We start from the raw sequence: 19,406 nt of genomic DNA, 5'->3' as shown, positions 1-19,406 counted from the left end.
CCTGAACCGGGGCTGGATGGGGACCGGGGGGTGCGGCCTGCACTGTGCAGTGAAGCCCGCTGTGGCGGAGGCTTAAGCAGGGGCGATCCTCAACGGCATGGAGAACTCAAGGCCACAGGATTACAGGATTCTGCATATGTCAATCTGAAGGACATACAAGGAAAAAAACAAAACAAATACATTATTTAAAAAAAACTTTAAAAAAAACAATAGACGTTTGAATCATCATCAATCTCCATATTAAGCAGTATGTAGTTGCAAATATGGCTTTAAAAATCATCCAAGGACATTGCATTTCTTTTTTTATGGCTGAATAAAGGTTAAGCACCAGGCTTGGGATTACAATGGCAGAACCACAGCTGGGAATCAGACCCATAAACTTAGGTCTGCAACCCCAGTTCCCTAACCACTATCCCACCCTGCCTCGCTCAATGTGATCCTCAGGCCAAACCTGCAGTAGGACCTAGTAGGATCTCCAGAAACAAGTCCATCAAAATGCAAGAACTGCAGAAGCTACACACTGTCTTCCACAAAGCATAAACACTGGAATGGGTTTGTAGTCATAGTTTAGGCCACTTAACGGTGTGAGCACACACAAATTCAGGCATGCACGTGTTTGAAATGGAGGGCTTTCTACTGTGAGCTTTTCCTGAGGGTTGACCACTTAAAATGAGCAGAAACACCGAAGGGAAGAGACATTGAATGTGTCTGTCTCACGTGCCATTTCTCCAATGCTACATCAGCCAGTGTGACATGAATGCACACTAAAACGGCCACAGTTACATGTGTGTGCCAGTCACACCTGTGTAGACAGCACTAACACTATTCTGGATCTGTGTAGGTGTGAGGTGTAGCTATAGATACGCATACGTATATCTACCTCCCCCCAGTGGTTCTGTGTCCTTAGGAGGAGGGTCACCCATCACCACATAGACTTCCTGACATCTCCTCTGCCTGCATTATTGCTTTCTTATGAATGACTTGAGCGCGCCAGGAGACACCCACATTATTGCTCGTTTTTTTTATTATTTAATTATTTTTTTGGATTAGGTCAGTCGGAATGCCCACAGTCCGAAATGCAACTGCTGTTAAAATATTCAGGAGCATCATATAAAATATTAAACTTGCAGACAAATAGATTTTAGTGCCATTATTAAGCGTAACTTCATCTGTCTTCCTCCTCTCCCCACTTTGGTATCATTCTGATGCCTTCCAGAGGATGTATGTTTGTTTTTTTTTTTTACATTTTTAACAAGCAGTTTAAATACACGATGTGTTATGAATAGTAGCAGAACTACATATCCTAATTATCCATCAAGAACATTCTCAATATATTGTATTACACATTTAAACATTTAAATATCACAGTGTTCAGCAAACATGGGCCCAACTAGTATGTTAACTTGGATGGCTGAGCTGTCTAACTAAACGTAAAATTACCTTCCTTGCTAATATGATCTCTGTTATGAAAGTAATCAATCACTTGCTTGGCATGGCAATGTTTACGGAGTGGGGGTGACTATTTGAAGACTATTTTTAACCCTTTTATGAACAGTTTGTCGTACGAAATGTTGAGGTTTATTTTCAGAATACAGGAGTAAAACTTTACTCGGGCCCACAATTCCACAATCTGCATAGCGACTGAAAAAAGCGAAATGTAGCCTACCTGCAAATGGAGTGTCGGCTCCTTTACCTAATGACAAGGGCGTGAGTGGCGGTTGCCGGCACTAGCTTGGTTTTAGAAAGCCGGCCACTACCCCGACGCAACTCCGGGGTCTCGAATCCCACGCCCCCCCTATGTCCACGTCCTGAAATTCATCCAGGCACCGCTTCTGTGTGCAACCACCGTTAGCTCCCCCGAAGCGTCGCGTTAAGGGGGGGTGACCGATGTGGGTGAGTCGCTTCCACGCCGCTTGCTTCTCTCCCTCATCAAGAGGTTGGGAGCAGAAGAGGAACAGTTGGGGGGCTACTGAAGCAGGTGTTGGGGTGGTGGGGCGACGACGATTTTATCTTTAACCCTAAAGCTTCTTTTTAAAATCCAAAGATGCTACCCTCAGCAAAAGTGTACGTCCCCAGCGTCCTCAGGCAATCTGACGTCTCCTGTAACACACAACAGCAGAAGGTGTCCCGATGACTACACTCAGAAGGGAAGATCCGCAAGGACATTATCATGGGAGGATGCGGGGAGGGGTTGCTGGTTGTATTTCGACATAAAATTATGCAAAACTAATTTGTGATCATATACATGTATGGGATATGAAACCATAAAGCCCCCCCTTCCCCCCTCTCTCCCCCGTCAAGCCATTTCTGTCTCGTCATATTGTAGTATTTCATAACACAAAAAGATAACAAACAAAATGACAGATCTATCCATTGAAATTAACTCTTAATTACCCAGTAGTCGTCTGTGTCACAGTTGCACTCATTTGCGCATCCACGTTCATGCATCCGCAGGCAAAGACCCTCCCAGAATTCTCCATGTCTTGATTTCTCGTGCATAGATTTGTTTTGGGTTTGTTTTTTTTTTTTCGTTTTTTTTTTTTGGGTGATGTTAGATGACCCAGGTAAAAACGCGCAGGGAGGTGACAGGCTGCAGTGACATGCTCAAGCCATGACCGTCGGCGTTGTCAAGCCAGTCGTTCGACGCGTATAGTTAACTCCATGCAATCTAAACAGGCATTAGACATTCGAATTCTCGCATTTTCTAGGCATCGCAATTAAATGGCATGCGTGTAAAAAAAAAAAAAAATCACCCGTGTTAAGACGAACACATGATGGGGGTCCTCAGTGTCAATCGCGCCGTCTCAATTCTTGCATCCCAATCGTTAATTAGAGAAACGGCGTCGTATTTTGTTAGCAATTTGCAATGTCATTTTCTTTTAATTGAGACTGATCTTTTTTCTTTTTTTTAATTGTCTTAAAAGACAAGTCTGCAGTCAGACATTGTTGTGCATACAAAGAGACCACGGAGACTGAACGGGCAAGCGAACGCGCGTCCCCGTACCACCACAGAGTACCACTCCTTACCTTTCTGCAGCGCGTGGGAAATTTAAAGGGGACGCGCCTGCTCTTGTCCACTTTCAGTCTCACTAATTTGGGATTTTTATTCCCGTTGTTATATTATAAAGGGCAAACGCTACCGCACATTTCACAGCAATATGTATATATATATATATATATATAAACAATACATACTGCAACCTTTTAAAGTGCAAATTTATTTTCCTTATTGTGCCGTGTTGCAATATTTTTATGGTCTTGTGCACTGATTCTCGAACTTGGTCCGGGTGGCCCCTGCATATGCTCGTTTTATTTAAAAATGTTCTTAATTCGAAGATTTCCATATTTTAAGGAATTGTTCATACTCTACATGCGTTTCAAATTACTAAAAAGTAACAAAAAGAAGTTTTAGTTAAAGGTAGCACGTTTGTGTTTTTTTTTCTTTTTTCTATCGGAATAATGAGTATACAGTACATACAAGAATGCAGAGTTCAGAAAACACGGTTATGGTTGTATTAGAAGAAAGTTTGTAACATTTGGGATAAATTAGATTAGTCTCCCAACACCTGGAAGGCAATCCTCTTTGCCGGGTGACTCCAGATGCTTTGCTGTCAAAACCTTGTTTGTGAGTTTGGTTGGTTTTGTCATAGCAGTCGCACGTTTCGATCAGCTCTTTGAATACTGTATGAGCAGACTGGATTTCTGCCTTCTGGGGAACTGCTCTGACCTCTCTTTCTGAGTGTGTTAGACTTTGTCCCTGATTGATCGATCGATCGTTAAGCTAAATGAGGTACAGTCTCTCTTCCTTCATAGATTGAGTGTGTGATTTCCACGACGCCACATTATGTAAGAAATGGCTATGCATGCCATGAAGACTAGTGCACTGTGCCTATTGTGCTATATCGCAAATTATTGCAGGGAGGTGTAAATTTTAACAGTTGAAATTATAGACCGGGGTGAATCAATAGGCCATGAGTTCTTATTGGTGAATGTTGCCGCGTGTTGATGCATCAAAACACTTTTCCTTTTCGTTCTGATTGGTAGTGCTCCTTGTGCGATCGCTCAGGTCCGGAGCAGATGGTGCGGTACAGCATGCTAGTGCCTAAGTGGATGAATTGTCGCCGTGCCAACAGGAGAGAGAGAGGAGGTGAAAATTTAATAAGAGCAATGGTTGTCAGTTGATGACCCCCCAAAAAATGGCAGTTTCCATGAGCATTATCACTAGCTACAGGGTGTGACGCTTGCAACCTTCGTATGTCAACAGCAGATCCCAGTGAATGGGATTCCACAGCGGTAGAATGTGGGCAGCCTGTAGCCTAGTGGCGAATGCACATGATTGAGCTGCAGCTCCAGAGGCCCAAACGCAGACCAGGAGGAGATATTCAAAAATCCAGGTATTCAGAACACACAGTGCCCAAATCGAGTTGCAGGAGAATAGCGAGGGTACAGTCCAAGGTCAAAAACCCGAATGATCAGAAAGGCGAGGGACAAAAGGGCAGGGCGAGAGAGTAGTCGAAAAAAGGCAGAATGGAGGAATCGTGGGAAACCGGAAAATTCTGAATAGTGACTCACGCAGACAGGGAGGTGAGGGGGCTCAGAACAACATAAAGAGACAGACATCACAGGGGAAGACGAGTGCAATGACTGCTGAATGAAAACATAAAACCAGACATGAATATGAAAAAGAAATTAAGTTACTAATATACAAGATAAACTTACAGACAAAACTCAGGAACATGACAGGTTCAAGCCCCGGTGTAGCCACAATAAGATCTGTGAAGCTGCCTGAGGGTCCTTGAGCAAGACCCTTAACCCTGCATCGCTCCCAGGAGGATTGTCCCCTATTTCCTTGCATTAACTTGATTAAGTTTGGACAAAAGCGTCAGATAAAATAACAGCTTACGATATACCGGTGAGCTGATCGGCCAGCCGTATGCTACATTGCCCCATGCTAACGGCACAGCAGGTCCCTACAGGTCAACAGATGGCTTCAGTTGTAGATCCACGTCTTCTCCGGTCAGCGCTAGCTCCACTGTAGCCCCCTATGGCCAGCAGTGTGGAGAATAATCGCGGCTCGTGGGTAAGTGCATGGAAGAAGCTTCTGGCCTTTATTCCGATGCATAAAAAAGGGGCATATACTAACTTCGGTACGGCTTATAGACAGAGTGTCCGTGCCTAATATTTTTGTATTTACATGGTTCTTGTGAGGAAGACGGGACAGATCATTTCTGTGCAGTTTTCATTGCGTTAGACCACCATTTTCCTGCTTCCAAACAGGATATTTTCAATGCTATTACTGAACTGCTTGTATTCATTAAAATATATATCCATCCATCCATTATCTTAACCCGCTTATCCTGAACAGGGTCGCAGGGGGGCTGGAAAAGGCAGGAATACACCCCGGACAGGTCACCAGTCTATCGCAGGGCACACACCATTTACTCACACATTCATACCTATGGACAATTTAGACTCTCCAATCAGCCTAACCTGCATGTCTTTGGACTGTGGGAGGAAACCGGAGTACCCGGAGGAAACCCACGCAAACACGGGGAAAACATGCATACTCCGCACAGAGAGGTCCCGGCCGACCGGGATTCCAACCCAGGACATCCTTGCTGTGAGGCGGCAGTGCAGATGTATGTAAATATTAATATAAAAGATAAAAACAAATATATAATACACTGTATATATTTTTAAACGGTTAAATTGGTTCCCATCAAATTAATGTCTTTGACTGTCCAGTTTCGCTCCACGGCCGGTGTAAATTGTGAATTAAAGATCAGATGAGCTATGCTGTGTTTCTTTTGAGAGGACACTGTGTACAGTGGCGGGACTGGGTATGAGCAGTTATAACATCCTCAGCGTTATTGCATTACATTTCCCTGTGCTACACTCCAGTATTCAGCAGAGACGCCCTTATGTATAGATTACATTTTTTACACAAAGTAAATTTTATACAGCGGGAAATTTACTGCATCCATTTGGGTTTAGCTTCCTAGCTCAAGGGCATGACAGCAGCACCCCACCTGGGAATCAGACGCAGCAGCCTTTGAGTTATTCCAGTCCAGTCCTCCACACTGTCACCCTGATAACTTCATCTGGAGTACAACCGCAGTACTACAAATCAAGCCTGTCACCGAAATTTCCGGCGCTGTTCTCTGCCTGTTGCACTGCCCTGCCTGCCACGCCTGATGCTAGGGAACAGGGGGACTGAATTCCCAAGAACAGGTCGCACTGTTGCCTCGCAACAACAAGGTTCTGGGTTCGAAACCCTGCCTGGGCCTACATGTGTGCAGTTTGCATGTTCTCCCTGTGTCTGTGTGGGTATCCTCCCACGGTCCAAGGACATGCAGGTTAGGTGAGAACTGCAGATGAAAATGAGCTTATTAGCTAACTCTGGCACATTTACTGAAGATGTTGATTAATGTGCACTGCCCCTGGTGAATAAAATGACTTAATGTAGGGTAGGGAGTGGTTCAACAGTGATTACTGTCATGTCGGAAGCTTGGGCACCAGTGGTTCCCTCCTTGTCGGTCTCATGCATTGAGTCACATGCATTCAGGAGTCACACACATTCGCGACTATCATACAGTACATTCATGAGTCTTACATACGGGGCAACATTGGCTCAGGTGGTAAGAGCCGTCGTCTGGCAGTGGGAGGGTTGTCCGTTCGATCCTGCCCTGGATGTGTCGATGAAGGCGCTATATAAATGCAGACCTTTTTCCGTTATACAGTCTCCTCAGCTTTCCTGTTGAATGCTGCTGACGGAAACGCTCAATCACGGATATTTATATGGTGAATTAGCACAGCCTAACATCACATTAGCTGGCCTTCTTTAATTAAACTCTCTGCGAATTGATTTGTGTTTTACACCAATGGAGGGAACCATGAATGTACTGTAAACTTGAGTGCATTGATTTTGGGTCAGATACTGTAGTTAAGGCTAATGCGGTAAATTAATGATTATTTTCTATCTGTTAGCACTCCTCCTCGAGAGGAGGGGGTTCCAGGTCCAGGTCCCCACTGGCTCAGATCCTCCTCTTGGAGGATGTTCTCCCCATGTCGATCTGCAGGTGAAACTGAGCGTCTCTGGGTAACTCAGGCACATATGCCTCGTGTAATAAGTGTACATTGACCTTAACTGGCCTGCCTTTAAAATGCGCGGTGGAAACCCAACTTTCGTCCCCCCCCCCACGTCATCAAATATGCCCTGGTGCGCTCAAACATCCCACACTGATCAGGAGGTTACTGAACAAACATACTGCTAACCTGACACCGAATGTACGTTGTCGTTCCTTTATTTAGGTGTCAATTCGTAACAATAAATAAAAAAAGGCAATTGAATGAATGTCCTCTTTTGCTTCGAAAATAACAGGTGCTGTGAAGTCATTCAGTTGGCAGGTGGGCGATAAATAATAAATTGGCTTTAAACAACAGAAACACAGGCCTGTACAAATGTGGCTTCTACTTTATCCTCGGAATGCTTTCTGCACTCAGGAATTTTCTACTTTCCAGCACCGCCGATTCCCTGCGGGTCCCGGATCGCAGAGCTTCTGCCGCGGCCCGATAGCCTGGAAAAGAAAAGCTGCCAAAAACACCATTACAGTGCGGAGCGAGACCTTACTGGCACTGCAAACAGCAGTGCCTTCGTAATGCTGTCTTAATGGTGTAAGTATTATAACGCCCGTCGTGCTTACGGTATTGCATGTCATAAAGTTCAAGTGCTATTCGCTTTCTCTTTTTATGCTTTCCTGTTTTTTTATTGTGTTCATATTTGTTGTGCTATGTCCTCCCTCCCCGAGCAGGAGTGCAATATCCGTCATGTGGGAGAACGTGACGGTGACCAGCAGCTGCAGTGTTTCATACTTCACTGTTCATATTTCATTCAGGCAGTGTCATCACCCCTCAACGTGTGTCTAAAGCGCTGAGAACAGCCGGAGGAGATAAACGGTCCTTCACAGAATTGTGGTTAGATGGTTATCAAATAATCATTTTTTTTGTATATTCAAACGAAAAGATGATTAACAAATGTATTTAAATGTATTTAAACTCATAGCAATCTTTTTATTTTTTTTGTAGCCTGCTTAGATTATTTAGAAGTCCAATTGTGGTAGAATGTTGTTTTCAGTGAATGCACAGCAAGGTCAAGTAACCATGTCATTATATTTTGGAAATAAATTAATAAATTGGATAGCTTTATTTTATTTCTAATAAAGTGCTCACTGTGTGCATAGCATTAGCATTAGCAGACACGCAGGCAAGACCATGAGCATAAGCACAGACACGAGCTCGTTTCCCCCCGTGTACGGCTGTGTGCTCATCCCGTTGCCTCGACCTCCTGGAACGGAGGGAGCGCGTTTGGATGGAGCCCGGTTAGTGCAAAATATTAAAGGCCCAAATGGAATAATAAGGCTACCGGTACCGATGAGCTTTGGTCTTGGACCTTTGGGCCCGTCCGTGTCCTAGAACAGTGCCTTAACACAGCGAGCCACTGAGAAGCCCCGGTTCACATTACATTATTACATTACATTATTGGCATTTTGGCAGATGCTCTTATCCAGAGCGGCGTACAGTTGATTCGACTAAGCAGGAGACAATCCTCCCCTGGAGCAATGCAGGGTTAAGGGCCTTGCTCAAGGGCCCAACGGCTGTGCGGATCTTATTGTGGCTGCACCGGGGATCAAACCACCGACCCTGCGTGTCCCAGTCATTTACCTTAACCACTACGCTACAGGCCTCCCGGTTCACACGTCCAGATGTTCCGTTTTTTTTGCTGTTTGAGTAGCAGACGCTGATCCCGCGGTGCAGGCATGCGCTGTGGAGGAGGAGAGTCAGCAGGTTTCCGTCCCAATCAGATGATTTTACTAACGAGCTGCCCTCCCTCTGATTGGCGTGGTTAATTAGTGAAGCCAGCAGGTGTAGTGACAGGCTGGAATGAGAGCGTGCTCACTTCTAGACCCTCCATGGCACGTGATTGGTCAGCCCTGCACTAATCCCTCCCCCACACAGTACTGTACTGTAGCCCAACACACACTCGTGATTGGTCAGCCCTGCACTAATCCCTTCCCTACACAGTACTGTACTGTAGCCCAACACACACTCGTGATTGTTCATCCCTGCACTAATCCCTTCCCTACACAGTACTGTACTGTAGGCCAACACACACTCGTGATTGGTCAGCCCTGCACTAATCCCTTCCCCACACAGTACTGTACTGTAGCCCGACACGCACACTTTGGTCTCACTGGCGCCTATGTACCGTCAATATTCCTCTTACCTTGTTGCTATGGAAACGTCCTGCAGAGGTTCCCCGGGCGGTATGGGGGTGACTGTGGTGATGACGAGGGGGGGGGGGGGGGGGGGGGGACACACGGTTTGGAGGGGTTCTCCGCCCTTCAGAACCGATCCTGGATCTGAAGATAGGGTTCGCGCTAATGGCAGAAATTTGAGTCCATTGTCAAGGACGAAAGTACTTGGTGGACACAAATGGATTCTTCTCACCTTCTTGAATTATTTAATTGCCTATTAGCTGATATATGAAGCATGGAGACACTGCGTTCTGCCACAGTCTCTCCTTCTCTCTCATACTCACTCACTCACTCACTTTCTCTCATACTCACACACTCAATTATTATTAATATATATTTTTTTTATATTTACATTCCACTTTTACATTATATCTATGTTTCTATTTTTAGTATTATTCTTTATGTTGTCTGCATGCACCCACTAACCACAGCAAATTCCTTGTACGTAAAAACTACGAATAAAGTGATTCTGATTCTGATTCTGATTCTCACTCTCTCATACTCACTTGCTCTCATACTGACACACTCTCTCATACTCACACACTCACTCTCTCTCATACTCACACATACACTCACTGTGCAGCAGAAATACATTTGTGAATGTATTGCACGGCTAATTTAATAAAAACACATGCACATGTTTTGTCCTCACATGTCTCTCTCTCTCTCTCCCTCCCACTCTCTCTCTCCCTCTCTCTCTCTCCCTCCCCCCTTCATTAGGGACCCATTGTGGACCCCCCCCCCAGCTCCTCTCCTCCTGGGGGGTGTTTCCCGCACAGATGGCGTTCAGTGAAGGCTGTGCTTTAGCGGTCCCTGTGGCCTCCTTTACAGCAAGAGCCCGGCATGGCTGCGTTTAACCTTCTGCTGTGCTTTTCACCATTACTTTCATTCTGCAGGCCAAGCAGGCCGGACCTTAAACGCTCCTTACTGCTCCTTACTGCTCCTTACTGCTCCATACTCCTTACTGCGGTGGACCTTAAACGCTCCTTACTGCTCCTTACTGCTCCTTACTGCTCCATACTCCTTACTGCGGTGGACCTTAAACGCTCCTTACTGCTCCTTACTGCTCCTTACTGCTCCATACTCCTTACTGCAGTGGACCTTAAACGCTCCTTACTGCTCCATACTCCTTACTGTGGTGGACCTTAAACGCTCCTTACTGCTCCTTACTGCTCCATACTCCTTACTGTGGTGGACCTTAAACACTCCTTACTGCTCCTTACTGCTCCATACTCCTTACTTTGGTGGACCTTAAACGCTCCTTACTGCTCCTTACTGCTCCATACTCCTTACTGCGGTGGACCTTAAACGCTCCTTACTGCTCCTTACTGCTCCATACTCCTTACTGCGGTGGACCTTAAACGCTCCTTACTGCTCCTTACTGCTCCATACTCCTTACTGCGGTGGACCTTAAACGCTCCTTCCTTAGAACCAGCAGCCTGAGGTTGTTTGAGGATGAAGTGGAGGGAACTCCGCACCCTCTGGTTTCATTACATGACTGTTTTCTGCTATTCTCCTACACTCAGTGACCACTTCATTAGGTATTTATTATTTTTATATTCATTTGTGTTCTGCTGCTGTAGCCACTTCATGGTTCTCAACGGGTGTTCTGAGATGCTCTTCTGCATGCTACTGTAGAAACACGTGGTAATTTTACTCACTGTCACTTTCCTGTCTGCTTTGACCAGTCTGGCCCTTCTCCACTGACCTCTCTCGTTAACAAGCCGTTAATCCTCGTTAATCCAGTGGATGTTTTTGTTTTTCACACCATTCTCTGCAAACTCTAGAGGCTAGTATGTCTGCGTGAAAATCCCAGGAGATCAGCAGTTTCTGAGATACTGAAACCACACTGTCTGGCGCCAGGAATCATTCCATTTACTTGCTGCCACATGATTGGCCGATTAAATAAGCTGGTGTACAGGTCTACCTAATAAATTGCTCACTGAGCGTACTGTAGCACTTTTATCAAAAGCATTTTACATTTAATGCCTCTTATTCACCCCTTCACACACACACACACACACAGACACACACACAGACACACACACCAACGGCTGCCATGCAAGGCGCCGACCAGCTCCTTTTGGGGCTTAGGTGTCTAACCCCCTCAGGGACACTTTGACACAATCAGGGCAGGGGAATCGAACTGGCAGCCCTCCAGCCGCCAGACAACCGCTCTTGCCTCCGCAACCCCGGGTGTTTACCAGGATGTCAACTCAGGTCACCTTGTTTCTTAGGTTTGAATGATATTAAGGCGAAAACAAAAACAACCAGACCTGCAGTGAGGACCACTGGTCTGCAGTCAGGATAAAAAATGACTTTGAACATTCTCAGAAGGAGAGGGCACCTCCCTGGAGGACTAACAAGGAGCAGATAAAAAATCTACAGTATTAAGCACCTCTTACAGCAGCTGCAACAGGGTACACCTGAAGGGTGAACGGGTGAGGATGAATGGGCTGTGTTCTATTCCTTTCTTGTTGTGAAGCGCGGCTATAATGAGGGGGAAAGAAAGCCATGAATCTGTCTTTGGCCGCCGTTATAGGTGTCTTTCAGGATGTTCATCAATGAATCAATTATGTCCGCTGGTGACTGAAAGCAGCGGGGTTCTCGAACACTGACTTAGAATGCTGAAAAGAAGAAGCAAAAACTTTCCAAAACACCTACTCTTCAAAGAGGTTAGGAGTACTGTTTGAATTAAGATGAGGAAAAACTGATCTTTTTCTCCACTTTGAGGCGGAAGGAACACGAAGAGACTGTAAGACACAAGCCTTGTTGGAGAAATCTATGAGCGGTATATTTTTAACCGTAACGATGTGAAACTAGGCCAGTGTCTGTCCGAAAAATCGATTTATGGGGCTGCTGGCCACTCCCCAACTTCTTCCCTCTTTCTTTCCAAGTGGGAGAGAAATATGCTGGCATATCTTTAGTGTCAGCACACAGGGTAATTCCCAACTGCACCGCTGTCCAGTCCAGACCCCTCTGACACGGACGGCTACCTGAAGCGTTTCTTTCAGGCACGTCTCTCTCGGAAGAAGGAATGCGCATGCGTCTCAGCGATCATAGACATACTGATGAATCAAAACGTATTCGGACTTGTACATGCTGTGCAGCGGGGAACTGAAAATGTCCTGAGCCAATTGAATTATGCTGGCGCTGAAGTATGAGGATCGCTAACTCGATTGTGGAAATGGTTATTATCGTACACTGCACTGGCCATTATGCAGGGTGATTTGATGCTTCGCTCCGATGCAGTATAAGAAGCCAAACCCTGCATGCTATTTCTGGTGGGGTTTTTTTTTAACGGCATGTTATTTGTGTAAATGTAAATGTTTGTTAATTCATTCATTCATTCATTCATCCATTCATTCATTCATTCATTCATTCATTCATTCATTCATTCATTCATTCATTTGCCGACTCTCCGAACCCCAACAATCCAGCCAGTGGAAGGCTGGGGCTCGCTGATCTGATGTTTGTAACATCCCCGTGGAAACAGTCATGGAGAATGAGACGAACTGTGGGCTTCAGTCGGGAGGGATCAAAGACAAAATCGGGAAATGTAATGCTTCCGTGCGTCCAGGGGAGAAGAGCCCCATACTCACCTTTTTAACTGCCCGATTAAACCCAGCCCATCGGAGTAGAGTCACATACTCACATTTTTAACTGGCTGATTAAACCCAGCCCATCAGAGCAGAGTAACGACAGCATTTCCTGTTCTTACAGCTTCCTGTCTGAGAAGAGCTGAATATTTAACATGCCAAACATCAAAGGGATATGGCTTTAGCCCTGTGGAATATTAATGCAGAGGAAGCAGGTACACACACACACACACACACGCACACGCATACTCATTCACACTCTGAGACACAAATACACACACTCACACACGCACATGCACATGTATGCACATACACACATGCATACTCCTTCACACTCTCACACACAAATACACAAACACACACACATGCAAACGCACGCACACAAATACACACACGCATACAGACACTCAATCACACACACACACACACGTGCACACATGCACACACATGTAGACCCACATGGGCACACTCATTAGTTTTCTCTGTGGGATTTCGGTGAAGCTGTACATTAAAATGAAGGATTTAGGCTGCCACCAGAAAGCCTGCATTAAACAGGCTTCACTGCAGAACACATGATGGTCTGGAATAGGGGTGTTGGTCCACATGGTCCGCATGTTTCCAGAGGCAGAGTACCCTGCACCTTCTGAGCCCATCAGCATCCAGCAGCTTTTCCTAAATGGCACCTCTATCCGCTAATGCACTTTGGATATATTTGATATGCTAACATGTATGCACATCACACGTCTATACATATCAGAGATGTGCGATGGGTTTAACGGTTCGTCATAAACGAGAACAACAAGCAATATTCTGTGCAGTTGAACATTTGTGATGGTGATGGAACTGTCAATTCTGTCTCTTTGGTGGCTTTGAATCACATGACCTATATTTAACCTGTTGAAGAGTTTGGTTTTTTTGGAATAAATAAAACATCGTTTTTTTTGTGATCGGAGTGAAATGCTTGAATTTGCTGAAAGCCTCAAAATACAGGAAATTAAATTGTCATTAGCCCTACTGCTAACATTAGCATGCTCTCCATCAAGGTATCAATGAATTGTTTCTGTTTGGAATGTTTTTCTATCACATATTTGTACCTTACAGCATGCAGTATAGCGTCCATCTGCCTATTTGTTGCTTTTGGCCGCAGGTAGTTTTGGAGGGCATGAGATCGTATATGACATTTTGGGACAGGAGAGAATATCAGCTTTTGAGACAGTCCAACATTTTGGTTTCCTGATGTACTTGTCCTCTCCGAAAGCTCACAAATAGCATCATTCATCAAGATGAGATTCCCCTCCTGTAGGTACAGTATCCTGTTTGAGCTACCTGTGAACCTAGGAACATATATTTGCATTTGGGTAAGGATGTTTGTAGTGCACACCTTAGTGTGCGCTCTCGTAAGACTGCTGGCACGCCAGCCTTGCGCTATTAATCTACGTCCACTGGAGGGCGCTGCTGAGCACAGTGAAGTAAATAAAACAGTTAATGTCTACATGTTCTTTCAGCGCTGAAAACAGATGGGCATATTTAACTGAAATGATATACAAATCACGCACTTTCTCAGAAATAATAAAAAAAACAACAAAAAAAAAACACGCAGATCCCACGAATTGGCCTTCTAAACAGGAGTAAAGACTCTTAAATGCTTCTGCAAAGTCTTTGCATTTGATTACGGGTTTAATGTCCTTATTAGGACGTGCAAGTGGCAGAGAGAAATAAAGACTTTCACATATTTAGCATACGAATCCACAAAATAATACTCCGTATCGGTCTTATTCCAGCAACCGTGTGTGTTTCTGTGCAGGGTTAGGATCCTACAACCTGGGATTTATACACCTGTACTCCGTGTGCATTCACTTGCAGCATTACATAGCCTAAACAATACCTAAAAACACTGAAGAAACATGATTCGATTTGCAATAAAATACTTTTTATTACTTATTCCACAATAAGCTAAATGATGTATTGCAAAAAAAAAAAAAAAAATCATTTTTGGTTAGTATTTTACACAGCCCAAGTCAAAACGAGGTGGAATCGCTGGCTCTGGTTAAGACCACAGGGAAAGTTTTCCATGTTGGATGAAGAGCAGCTTGTTCGCTCTTCGCCCTGATTGGCTGAGCGTGGAACGGTTGGGTGTTGAAAGGATCAGCCAGCGTGCTATACTGACAGCTCCCAGCAGGGGGCGCATGTGGTGAGAATATCCTTTGGCTTCGCTAATAAGGTTCTGGAAAGAGATTAATATGTGAGATCAGCCTCACAGGAATGGCGTTCAGCGAGTTACAAGACTTTTGTCTCAATTGAGAGTCGTTCTTATTTGACAGGACTCGTCACCCTACAGGGCTATGCCATTTATCCCTTCGCTTTCAAACGCGCAGACATTCCTCGATATATGAGGAGATTCATAACTCTGAACAAAATCGCAAATAAACATTTATAACCCAGCTTTGGCAAGTAACACAACATAGACAACTCCAAATTACAATTCATATTCATAAATATGTTGATGATAATGTATAAATATTATTTGCAATAGTATTAGTATTATTATTAGCATCATTTTTATTATACTCAAACCATACAGTATCTCTCTCTCTCTCTCTCTCTCTCTCTCTCTCTCTCTCTCTCTCTCTTTATTTTATTTTCTCTCTCTCTATCACTTTGTTCCTATATAAAACAAATATTATTGCAGCAAATGGCACTTATGTTTTTAATGTTAGTACTGATTGCGTGGATTGCTACGACATACTGTACGTTCACAGTAGACTTGACACAGCCAAATGTGGTGCTCTTTCGGCTCAGTCTACATGCTCAGAGGGGTGTTCTGCTTGCATCCTGTCCAATCACATCTCCGCTTGAAAGGTAAATGTAATCGCATCAAAAGTAGTCGCGGGGGGCATGGTTTCATCTGGCCACTTGTTTATTTATAGTGTTAAAATAAATTAATAATTAAAACCCACCCACTGAGCGAGCTCTCGCTCTTTTCTGCCGTAAAAAAATGGCAGCTTTCTTGTGCGACAATCAATGAAACACTATGTCCCTTTCGCCGGTAATGAGGGCCCTACATAACGAAGTCCGCGATAATTGCCATGCGTACGGTTGGTTTGCATAAGACTCCTTGATTTTTGAATGGCGTCAGATGACATTTGCGGTACTAATTGCAGTTGAGGTTCTTTTTCGTCTCTAATCTATTATAAATATAACCCCGTTCCGGTGTAAACCCACATCCGCTATACCCATGCGTGCGAGTCCGGGCCTATTCAGTTATTAGCCACATTCATATATTGTGGCAGACGGCGTATAGCAGTCCGTGAGGTATGCGAGACGTAATGATAATAAACTTGATTTATAGAGCTCATAAACGAAGTCCATTCACAGACTGCACTGTTTTCCTATTTTGTGGACTGCGACTCTGCCTGTGTGTGCCGTCTTGAGAAGAATATCAATAAAGTTACCTCAACTTGTTTAATTTACTTGAACAGCGAATCAAATGCTTTGAGTTCGCTCATAGGAATAATTCAGTCAGGAAAACTCTTTTGTGTTTCGTTACATACGTGGGCCATTTTGATATGTACGTATCATGTAAATTGTGATCCATTAATTCTGTTAAGTTTTTATCCTAAATCCATTTGAAATTGTTTTGTTGCTTTTTTTCTTTCGTTCGTTCATTCTTTATTTTCTTGGCCTTGCAAGCTGAACCATCTCTGGGGTTACTGTGGAAACAGAGAAGGATGCCATGGCAACATTACTGGGTAACCCAGGAAACCACCGTCACCATGGAGACTGCATCTCAAGGCGGGATTAGAAGCATCCAGTGAAAGGCGTGCTCTTTTTTCCTCTCTTAGCCTCAGATGAGACCCGGTCGCGTGTCTGTTGTATTACTGCTTCAAGTTCATAAGCCACGTTTAGCCCGCTGTCTACACCTTACATGCGTAATCACTACACCTTCATGGAAACATTTCGCTCGCAATATCGATCAAATACATTGATTGTTACGTTACGCACGCACAAAACAAGTGTATTAAATGTGAGACAATTTGTAATTAGTAAAATATACGGATATTATATATATTTTTTGTAATTTTCTCCTTTTCAATCAAGAGAAACATGGAACAATATCGTAGTATACGCTACATTAACTTCAATTACTTTGTATGGTAATTTTTAAACATACAGACGATTTTTATTTTGGTTCACAAACATTTAACGATATTCTGTGTAATAAAATAGTATGTATGTGTTCAAGTTAATATAATATATTCATATAATGACTTTATAAAGACACATTGAATACTAGGCACATTCCACGTAACAATTAAAATCGGCATTGGAAGCAAACATCTTCGCTGCTTGTTCCGAACAAAACAAACAACGGTTGGTGACTTCTGCCTCAATTCAACGAACTGAATAAGTGCACATGAAACTTGCCCTGAAACAGCACAAATTAGACCTAGCTTATTTCGACTCGAGGCATCTTCACTGACTCAGTGGGCCTCCTGCGTAGCGCTGCCTCCATGCAATATATGCACTGACACACCACGATTAATATCAACAACGGTGGTAGAAGTGACGTGGCGCCCCGTAAATCAAGTTTCGTTTACACGTCTGTGAAAATCTTTGTGATATTCACGCAGTTCTGGTTGTTTTGAGTGGTGAAGTTTGGCTGTTTGAAGGCGCTGTTAATTCCTTCCTCTATCACCATGTATTCTGACTTGCTGAGGGAGGACGTGCTACGAGTCCTTTTCAGATCCTCCGCGGAGGACAGGTGCTGGCAGCTACCGACGTGCAGGTACTGCGCGTGCTCTTCTCCCTCCGTCTCTCTGTGGTAGAAATAGTTGAAATTTGAAACTATTACCGGCACCGGCAAAGCGATGGTTAACACCCCGGCGATCGCGCACAGAGATCCCACGATTTTGCCACCTATGGTGACTGGGTGCATGTCCCCATAGCCAACAGTTGTCATGGTGACTACGGCCCACCAAAACGCATCGGGGATGCTGCTAAAACTGGAGGACGGATCGTCCGCCTCGGCGAAGTACACCGCGCTGGAGAAGAGGATGACTCCGATGAAGAGGAAGAAAATGAGCAGTCCCAGCTCGCGCATGCTGGCTTTTAAAGTTTGCCCGAGAATCTGGAGCCCCTTGGAGTGCCGGGAAAGCTTAAAGATGCGAAAGACCCTCACCAGCCGGATCACCCGGAGGATGGCCAGCGACATCGCCTGCTGCCCGTTCCCCTGCCTCTCCGCCAGCTCTGTGCCCAGGGTGATAAAATACGGAATGATGGCCACGATGTCGATGATGTTCATGATGTTTTTCGAGAAAGTGGCTTTGCTGGGGCAGGCGAAGAAGCGCACGAGCAGCTCAAACGAGAACCAGATTATACAGAGGGTCTCGATCACAAAGAATGGGTCCGTAAAACTATTGGCTGGGTACGGGGCCGTCCCGTTTATAATAGGAGCTATGGTGCTTTGGTCTTTGTCGTCCCGGAACTCTGGTAAAGTTTCCAAGCAGAATATAACGATAGAAATTAAAATGACCAGGACCGAGACGATGGCGATGCCCCTGGCCGGTCCCGAACTCTCGGGGTACTCAAACAACAGCCAAACCTGCCTCTGAAATTCGTGGTTGGGCAAAGGACGCTCCTCTTCTTTTATGAATCCTTCATCCTCGCGGAATTTCTCCATCGCTTCCTCCCCAAGTTGGTAAAACCGGATCTCCTCGGAGAAAATGTCGATGGGGACATTAACAGGTCTACGGATACGCCCACCCGATTGGTAGTAGTACAGGATGGCATCGAAGCTGGGACGATTCCTGTCGAAGAAGTACTCGTTTCTCAACGGGTCGAAGTAGCGCATCCTCTTTTTGGGGTCCCCGAGCAACGTTTCTGGAAACTGGTTGAAAGTTTTAAGTTGCGTCTCGAAGCGCAAGCCCGATATATTGATGACAACTCTCTCGCAGCATTCGTGGTCGGGCTCGTAACGGTCCAAGGAAAGGTGACCGGGGAGCGCCGCCGTCTCCTCTAGCATGTTGTCACAGGCAACAACTGTCATGACGTCCTGCTCTGTCTCAGTATAGCCGTTATTGATAATGTTGCCCCTCTGCTTGGTGGACGAAGGCGGAGGCGAGTCGAGGAGGCCGAAGTGGTCATCCATACAGGTGCTGGTGTGGAGGGGAAAGGAGAGCCGCGCCCCCTCCAACTAGCAACGGTGAGCCACAGACGCTTCTCTGCCGTCGCGTCCCCTCGCTCCTCTTCTCCCGTCTCTATAATATCACCGCCCCACCGAGCAGTCACTGTGGTTTATAAACACGTATCTTCCCGCCCACGACGCGCGGACGCTTGACACCGTTCCACGCTTCGCCCAATCGGAACCCAAACAGACGCAAACAGAGACCCCAGACGCGCGCCACCGGCTCTCGATTCGGTTGCCACCCTCAGGGCGCGCACACTTTGAATGCAAACGGATAACAACTGAAAGAAAGGTCAATGCACATGTCGT

At 45.1% G+C, this 19,406-nt stretch overlaps 1 protein-coding gene across 1 annotated transcript; it reads right to left on the bottom strand.

The window, feature by feature from the left end:
- Positions 1-14,917: 14,917 nt before the first annotated feature.
- Positions 14,918-19,158, bottom strand: LOC133110490 (potassium voltage-gated channel subfamily A member 3-like). The gene has a single exon (XM_061220647.1). The coding sequence runs from the start codon at positions 19,059-19,061 to the stop codon at positions 17,508-17,510; it is 1,554 nt and encodes a 517-aa protein (XP_061076631.1). The 5' UTR covers positions 19,062-19,158; the 3' UTR covers positions 14,918-17,507.
- Positions 19,159-19,406: the final 248 nt, after the last annotated feature.

The sequence above is a fragment of the Conger conger genome, chromosome 14 (genome assembly GCF_963514075.1).
Source record: "Conger conger chromosome 14, fConCon1.1, whole genome shotgun sequence".
Classification (NCBI taxonomy): Eukaryota; Metazoa; Chordata; class Actinopteri; order Anguilliformes; family Congridae; genus Conger; species Conger conger.
Note: the sequence above shows the minus strand (reverse complement) of the source record. Positions and strands in the feature narration are given on the sequence as shown.

Coding starts and splice junctions, on each gene's coding strand:
- LOC133110490 (XM_061220647.1), bottom strand. CDS start 19,061: ATGGATGACCACTTCGGCCTCCTCGACTCGCCTCCGCCTTCGTCCACC.